The sequence below is a fragment of the Neoarius graeffei genome, chromosome 20 (genome assembly GCF_027579695.1).
Source record: "Neoarius graeffei isolate fNeoGra1 chromosome 20, fNeoGra1.pri, whole genome shotgun sequence".
Lineage (NCBI taxonomy): Eukaryota > Metazoa > Chordata > Actinopteri > Siluriformes > Ariidae > Neoarius > Neoarius graeffei.
This window is the reverse complement of record NC_083588.1, coordinates 7,234,640-7,243,518: the sequence shown is the minus strand read 5'-3', so window position 1 is coordinate 7,243,518 and position 8,879 is coordinate 7,234,640. Positions and strand designations below refer to the sequence as shown.

Here is an 8,879-nt window from a genome sequence, read left to right as displayed (position 1 = left end):
GTGAACAATCCTGGTGGAAGCAGGTAAACGTCGTTCTCTAAGCCTGCTAACCTCAATTTTTGCAAATACCTCTCCCTCTGCTCGCCCTGTAAATGCCCTACGTCGCTGGATAGTGAAGGAGTTTTCTGCATCTCGCTCCTTTTTCTTTTATGTTTTTTGTTTGTCGCCTTCCTCGCATTCAAACTGATTCAAGCCGTGACGTCCAAAATGGCAGCCTCACATGACTTGGTCACGTGGGTGAAAAACCTCAATTGCCCCACCTCAGGGGGCCTTTTACCCCACTGGGGGGGTAAAAGGCCCCCTTAGCACAATGTTTGTTTTTGTTAAAAAAAAAAAAAAAAATAAGTATTAACTTTAGGCAAACTTTAGGTGGCATTATTGTTCAGGTCACTGTTGTCAAAAACTATGATTAAAACAACACATGGTTCATTTCAACTTGGAGAAAAACTGAATTTTCCTTAAGGGGGGCTTTTTCCCCCACTCTACTCTACAGTGTGACATGCTAACAATATGTACAGTGTTAAATGGGTCATCGCAAAAAAAAAAAGCCTAACAAAAATTCTGCAGCTCCACAGTCTGCACCATGCGCTAATTTAAGCTAGCACTCACAAACACAGTGCGATGTAATCTGACAGCAGGAGCTACAACTACTGTTTCACAGCTTACTCTGACAGAGAAACAGTGAAAAAGGCCGGCTATGTCATCTGAATTTCCTGCTGTGGCCTCAGTGTCATGAACAGAGACATGAAACAGCATCCTGTCAACAGAAACCGAGAGCAGCGTGGAACCCTCCCCCCCTCATGTAAAAAAACTAAAAACGTATACTGCTTTTAACAGCATGTTACTTGAGTAATAAAATATTACTTGAATACAGTTTACTTGAGAACATGATGTGCTGTAAAAGTAGATTAGATGGTATGATAAAAGAGCATTAGATAGAGTATATGGCGTTATACTTCAGAAAGTCACATGAAACTGTGACACCAAGCTGACTGACCAACTCTTCAGTCTTTCCCATGCTTGTAGTCAAATAAAAAGACAACACAGACTGACTTTGAATCACCACAGAGCTTAATTTTGATTTATGTACAGCGCAGTAAAGTTAGCACGTTAAATTAATCCATCCATCCATTATCTGTAGCCGCTTATCCTGTTCTACAGGGTCGCAGGCAAGCTGGAGCTGATCTCAGCTGACTATGGGTGAGACGTGGGGTACACCCTGGACAAGTCGGCAGGTTATCGCAGGGCTGACACAGAGACAAACAACCATTCGCACTCACATTCACACTTACGGTCAATTTAGAGCCACCAATTAACCTAACCTGCATGTCTTTGGACTGTGGGGGAAACCGGAGCACTTGGAGGAAACCCACGCAGACACGGGGAGAACATGCAAACTCCACACAGAAAGGCCCTTTCCAGCCACTGGGCTTGAACCCAGGACCTTCTTGCTGTGAGGCGACAGTGCTAACCACTACACCACCGTGCCACCCACATTAAATTAATTGTAACACAAAACAATGTTCAACTATACAACTTGGTTACAAATTGTTCATCAGCTAACAATAATTAAACAGGTCTTACCTTTAGGAAAATGGCAGTCCATGAAATGCTGAAGCAGGTGGCAGACGTTAACAGGTGTGGTACAAATTGCCTTGACCGGAAGTGTAAGGTGATTTAAAAGTAAATACCTCTCAATGAGTAAAATTAATCGATTTCCAGCATCTTTGACTTTCACACTAAAATGCAATTAAATTCTACTCATTTCTTCACAGCTGATTTTATTCAAACAAAAACTGAATAAAATGCAATTATTAAATCATTCAAGCTGGTTGAATTCAGCTCAATGTGATTCCAAACTGTATAAAGTCTTTATTATTATTTACAGGTTACTATTATTTATTTACTAAATATTAATTAACCTGAATCCCAGTTGGAGGCGGCATGGTGCTGTAGTGGTTAGCACTGTCGCCTCACAGCAAGAAGGTCTGGGTTCGAGCCCCGTGGCCGGCGAGGGCCTTTCTGTGTGGAGTTTGCATGTTCTCCCCGTGTCCGCGTGGGTTTCCTCCGGGTGCTCCGGTTTCCCCCACAGTCCAAAGACATGCAGGTTAGGTTAACTGGTGACTCTAAATTGACCGTAGGTGTGAATGTGAGTGTGAATGGTTGTCTGTGTCTATGTGTCAGCCCTGTGATGACCTGGTGACTTGTCCAGGGTGTACCCCGCCTTTCGCCCGTAGTCAGTTGGGATAGGCTCCAGCTTGCCTGCGACCCTGTAGAAGGATAAAGCGGCTAGAGATAATGAGATGAGATGAGATGAATCCCAGTTTTTACAGTGCATGTTCTCTCCATCTCTACTGCGTGACAAGTTTTCTGCTTCATTCTTGTTCACGTCACTGTGGTTTAAAAAAAAGAAAAGAACCAACAGAGTTTGTGAAAAAATATTATGAAACAAAAATAAATGCAGAAGTGGGCAGGAGGGGAATTTATGTCCTCAAGCACAGATAATAATTATCTCCTTAAGTTCAGTATCTAATCCTTGTTGTGAATTTCTCAACATATATAATTCCCTCTATTATTGATTTATAAATAATGGAAGTTGGTAAAGAGCTTTCTGTCATGGAAAAGATTTGTTCTATTAAAAAGCCACACCTTCTCCATTGGAGGAATCTCCTCCTCATGATTTAAATAAATTTTAAATCTGTTCTCCTCCCATCATCAGCAGAGAAGCAAATACAAGCGTCAGGGCTGGATATCGCTCTATTTATGTGGTGTGATGGCATGGGCGTAAAAATGCGTATGGACGGTATGGACGCGTCCATACCAATATTCAGCTGAGTTTAAAATGTCCATACCATTTTTGAATGGAGAAGCCGCGATGTGGGAAACGCTGAATAAAAACACCAAACGCGGTATCGCTTCCAGCTGATTTTCAGTTGTGAACAGACCTCTCAAAGGCGGCTGACTATTGGTGGGGACAGCAGGTAAAAAAGCTTTATGAAGCTTTGATTGGCCCACCTCCCGTTGCCTTGACGTTGCTATGGTTTTTGATTGGCCCACCTCCCGTTGCCTTGACGTTGCTATGGTTTTTTGTTGTCATTGGCTGTAAGCAGTAGCAAGCGGTAAAATCAGCATCCAGCTCGCTGCTACAGCAAAACAGCACACAGGCAGTGATGTCGGGCAATAAAAGAAAACGTAAGGAGGACATAAGACATTATTTTACCCAGTCAACGGTAAGCTATTCAAAACAATGTTAAATGTTTACTTATATTTACTGTAACAGCAAGGAGTTTCTGTTTGCAATCTCTCTCTCTCTCTCTCTCTCTCTCTCTCTCTCACACACACACACACACACTAATAAATGCTTGTAGGTAATGCTAAATGTTTACTTATATCTACTTTTTTCTTGCTCATTGTTTGCATGTATATGCAGTATATATGCATGTGTATATGCGTATGTATGTAACCTCTGCAATAAAATGTGAAAATGTAAAAATGTGAAACTTAATGAATAAACATTTTTGCAAAATGCACTACAGCTACCAAAACTCTTCACACTTCTACCACCCATACCTACATTACTTCCAGATTCTGAAATTGCAGTAACTCAAAAGGAAGCACATGATGTTTCAAATGTGTGAAAATAGTAAAAGTTGTGTGAAAATGAAGCAGCAGCACATAATTTTGATTGATTGTGTTGTTGTATTTTGGGTAGGTCATCCACTACAGCGAAATTCACAGCAACTTCAATGTCCACTTTCTCTGTGTGATAATGTATTGCCCGTATACATGCAGATGTTAGCCTAAGTCTAAGACTAAGTGTACCTGGTGCTAAAAATCAAAATAACACAAAGGAATGGACAACCAATCATTTGTACAGTGTAGGCCACATTTCATGCGACAACCATGGCGCACTGGGGCGCTTGGCCAAATTATGTCCCCACCAATATCAACACCGTTTTTACGCCCTTGTGTGATGGTCTCTGTTAAACTTTGGAGAACAGAGAAGACCCCAGTACAAACAACACACACCATGTTCTCTCCATCTCTCCTGCTCCTGCTGGCAGCTGCTTCCTGTGAGTGCTTTATTAAATTCATTCATTTACTACAATAACAATAAATGTGCAGCATATATTGTGTGAGATATCACCATGTGTTTTCCTCCACAGACGTGCACGGTGAGGAACTGACTCAGCCTGCTTCCATGACAGTCCAGCCAGGCCAGAGTCTCTCCATTCACTGCAAGGTTTCATACTCAGTTACGAGCTATAGTACAGCTTGGATCCAGCAACCTGCAGGAAAATCTCTGGAGTGGATTGGAACCATCAGTGATGGTGGAAGTCCATATTACAGTGAGAAACTAAAAAATAGGTTCAGCACAGGGCCGGATTACGGACCGGGCCAGTGGGGCCGGCGCCCAGGGGCCCAAGGGGTCCAGGGGCCCAGGGGGGCCCATAGCGATGCCGATGCCAATTGTTACATCAGAGGGCCTCTATTCTCTAGGATCTTATGACTACTTACACTGTTATAGGGCATATCTGAAGAAAACAGAGGGAAGGGGTGGGTTGGTGGGCGGCGGGGGACGGCAATCAGAGGGCCCCTGGCCCTGCTGTAGTGCCTCTCGTGAAAACTCCTGAGGCCGTAACGTCTGCCAACTAGGGGTTCAAGGACGTAGGGGGAATGCTTTCAGAGGATCCTATGAAAGCCCCTGCTAAGGGTCATGACTTCTGGCTATCTGGGGGCCCTAGAGAGAGCCCTAATGGGAAAGCATACTGTTAAGAGTAGCACCAAATTCTGGGCCCTATGGACCTAGCTCAAATGCCCCCCCCCTACAAAAAAAAACCTGACTCCCTATGGGGCCCCCGATACGTAGGGCCCTGGTGACTGAGTCCCACTTTCCCCCCTACTTCGACGCCCCTGAAGAGAGCCCTCTGATTACAAACGCCCTTACAAAGGGCCTCTGATTTACCAAGGGTTTTGGTGTTGGGGTTCGTTTTTGTTCCTTACTTCATGTCATGTCATAGGCAGATAACAACATGCCTTGTGTGCCTCACGCTGGGGACACATACACGCGAATTTGGCAAAGCGAAGCGAAATTCGCCATTCATTCCTATGAGGGAAGCGAAGTGGGGTGAAGGCAAGCGAACAGGGCGAAGCGAAGTGAAAATATTTGGCCAAGTTTAATATTATACAAATAAGGACCGAATTTCGCCTGCGGTGGCCCTCACAGACCCAATCAAGTGTAGACCCGACCTGTCAGGCTCAGGCCCATAATCAGACCAGGCATCACCTGAGAAAGTGTTTCCAAGTGAGGAGGAGTGCACGGAGCCCAGTTTCACACCAGAAGCTTGGGACTCCAACTCCAGTTGTGAAACACTTAATGACCCTGCTTTACAGCCAAATACCACAACCGACCAAGACTGCACTCTTGTTAGTACAGGAGACTCACTGTCAGACCAGGCATCGCCTGAGAAAGTCTTGTCAAGTCAGAAGGGGTACACCGAGACCAGTATCACACCAGAAGCTGGGGGCTCAAACTCCTGGTGTGAAACAGATAATGACCCTGCTTTATGGCCAAGTTCCATTACTGAACAAGCCAAGTCGATTCTGGTTAGTAGAGGAGCAGCTGCTTTTCAAAATCAAAGTGAAAAGTACCCTGCCTCAAGTAGGGATAGGACAATGGGGGGCATGACTAGGAGTTTCACAAATTCCTTACTCAAATGTTCTCTACCTAATGGCCAATCTGTGACTAGGCAGTGGCTACTTTACTCCCCTTCAACTGGTTGCATCTTTTGTTTTGCTTGCAAGCTATTTTCAAGTAAGCACAATGCGTTTGTCCACAGGTTTTCTGATTGGAAACATTCTGAGCGTATCGGTGAGCATGAGAGGAGTGAGGAGCATACGGCTTGCATGCTAGCATTACACAATCGCTCCAAAAACACAGGAAGAGTTGATTCTGATCTTGTCAAACAAATGGATGCAGAGAGGCAATACTGGCGGGAAGTTTTGAAAAGAGTTGTTGCTGTAATCCAGTTTTTGGGGGAGAGGGGCCTTGCTTTCAGGGGAGACGATGAGCAGCTGGGATCACCTCACAATGGTAATTTCTTGGGCATTGTCGAACTGTTGGCCAAATTTGACCCTTTTCTAGCCGACCATCTCCAAAGGTTTGGAGGCAAGGGCAAAGGCTATGTGTCCTACCTCTCATCAACAATCTGTGAGGAATTTATCCACTTAATGGGAGAAAGAACAAAGGAAGCAATTATCAGCGAGATTAAAGAGTCCAAATACTTTTCTGTTATAGTTGACTCCACTCCAGACCTTGCTCATGTGGACCAACTGACTTTTATTTTCAGGTTTGTAAATAATGGTGGAGAAGTAGTTGAGCGTTTTCTGGCTTTTGAGCCTCTTGGAAATCATAGTGGGAGCAGTTTGGCTGAGTGTGTTGTTGCTATGGTGGAGAAGCTGGGCCTAGACTTAACTAATTGTAGAGGCCAGTCTTATGACAATGCAAGTAATATGTCAGGAAAGTACAATGGAGTCCAAGCTCATCTGAAACGAATAAACCCATTAATTTGTTATGACCCCTGTGCAGCACATTCGTTGAATTTAGTTGGTGTCAATGCTGTTGACAGTTGCTCAGAAGCTGGCCATTTCTTTGACTTTGTGCAATCACTATACACATTTTGTACCTCGTCAACACACAGGTGGGGAAAGGTGTTTCGTGATACAGATGTGAAACTCACATTGAAATCGTTGTCAGGAGTTCAAGAGCTGAATCCACAAAGGCTCTTTGGAAATATTATCCACAATTGAGAGAGGCACTGAACAATGTTTCCAAAGATTCACAGGAGAAATGTGAAACGAGAAGCAAGGCCTCTGCACTCTGTGGCAAGCTGGACACCCTAGAGATAGCCTTCATGGCACACTTTTGGGATACAATACTGCAGCGGTTCCAAGCCACAAGTCTGCAGTTGCAGAAACATAACATTGACATACACACGGCTACACGGCTTCTCCTTTCACTTCGTGACTTTGTGGCAGAACAGAGAGACAATTTCGCCTTTTTTGAAGGGTCAGCTTTAAATGTTACCCATTCAGTCTCCCAAGACTACAGGCATGACCTCCAGCGCACAAAGAAGTGCAAACGTATGGCTGATGAAAGTGAAGAGCCAGGTGTTGAATTTAGTGGAAAAGAAAAGTTTCGGATTGAAACATTCAATGTTCTAATTGACAAACTTGTGTCCTGTCTTAACCATCGGTTAACTGCATACACACACTTGACCAATCTTTTTCATGTTCTTTTCATGCCTGACAATATGTCCAACAGTGAGCTCACTTCAAGGGCCAAATCACTTGCTGCAGCATATCCCACAGATTTGGACATGAGCCTGGCAGATGAACTTGTACAATACAAATCATTCATGTCAGAAAATCAAAAATGCCCAAGTACAATGCTAAAGACCATGGTGGATTTGGATCTACAGTCCACTTTTCCAAATGTCTACATAGCACTCAGACTTTTTTTGACCCTGCTTATTACAAATTGTGAAGGGGAATGTTCATTCTCCAGACTGGCTCGTATTAAGAATGAACTCAGGATGACAATGTGCCAAAACCGCTTGAATTCACTTTCTCTTCTGGCAATTGAATCAGAGTTGGTCTGACAGCTTAACTTTGAAGAATTAGTGGATGACTTTGCAAGAAGGAAGAGTAGGAAAAAACTTATATAGCCTAGAATGAATTATTCCTTAGGTACGGCTTAATTATTGACATATCCTAATCAGTTTCCTTGTTAACTTCTTGACACAATACATATATCTTTAATCACTAACATTGTATGCCTTAATGTTCTAAACATACAGTATGTTCACGTCACTTTCTTTACTTCATTCACATGTTGCCCTCTGCTAGTTTGCGACCTCAGTAGCCTTTGTGTGTGTGTGTGTGGGGGGGGCTTTGCGAACTCCTGGCCCCGGGGCCCAGACCCCCCATAATCTGGCCCTGGTTCAGCATCTCCAGAGACACTGCTACTAACACAATAACAATTCGAGGACAGAATCTGCAGACTGAAGACACAGCTGTGTATTACTGCGCGAGATACACACAGTGACACAGAATAGTGGATTCCCCTTACAAAAACTTTGAGATGTGTTCGAGACTTCCTTTCAATGCAAACAATAAACATCCCAGTCACACTTTTACTTTCTTCCACTAGAATGAACTTTTCATAGTTTGTGTCATTTTTAATCACACAAATAGTCGATTAATAGTTGACAGGCTCAAATCTAAGATCAATCAAATGCTTGCCAGTTAAACTGCTCATGTTGACTAATACATTGTATCATTAGGTCTCATCCATGCCATCATCAGAATAATGTGGAGTAAATTATGACAACGAAACACTAAGTGTGCAGTTCTGTTGTCTGTCCTTTTGTGTAATTGGTTTTTGATCAGAAAATGTGTCACTAGTTCACTGACTTTGAGTTTCTTCTTGAAAGCCATTCTGGGGAAAAAGGAAGGTCGAGTAAATCATCCATAAATATATTCTCTGACATCAATGAGTTATTGAACAGCCAGAGAAAAATAATGCAGCAGTTTCGAACAGAAGTGGACAAAGTACCCAAGTTCATTACTTCAGTCAAAGTACAGATCCCACTGGTCAAATGTTACTCCAATACAAGTGAAAGTTGTACAGTCAAATTTTTACTTTCGTCAAAGTACAGAAGTACTTGCTTTTAAAAATACTTTAGTGTTAAAAATACATTTTCTGTCAACGCATCATTGTATTATTGCCACATCGCTTCCAAAACCTAATGCCGTTACCAAAGACAGAAATGTGAATTCACAAAATGAACGCATGCTGTGCCATCATGGTGGTTTAA

General features: G+C 43.1%; 1 gene segment (V, D, J or C); it reads left to right on the top strand.

Moving 5' to 3' along the window:
- The first annotated feature begins 4,030 nt into the window (after positions 1-4,030).
- Positions 4,031-8,879, top strand: part of LOC132868313 (Ig mu chain C region membrane-bound form-like) — a 64,164-nt gene continuing 59,315 nt past the window's right edge. The window contains 3 exon segments of the C gene segment in view: positions 4,031-4,073; positions 4,167-4,368; positions 7,981-8,103. Coding sequence covers positions 4,031-4,073; positions 4,167-4,368; positions 7,981-8,103 — 368 coding nt within the window.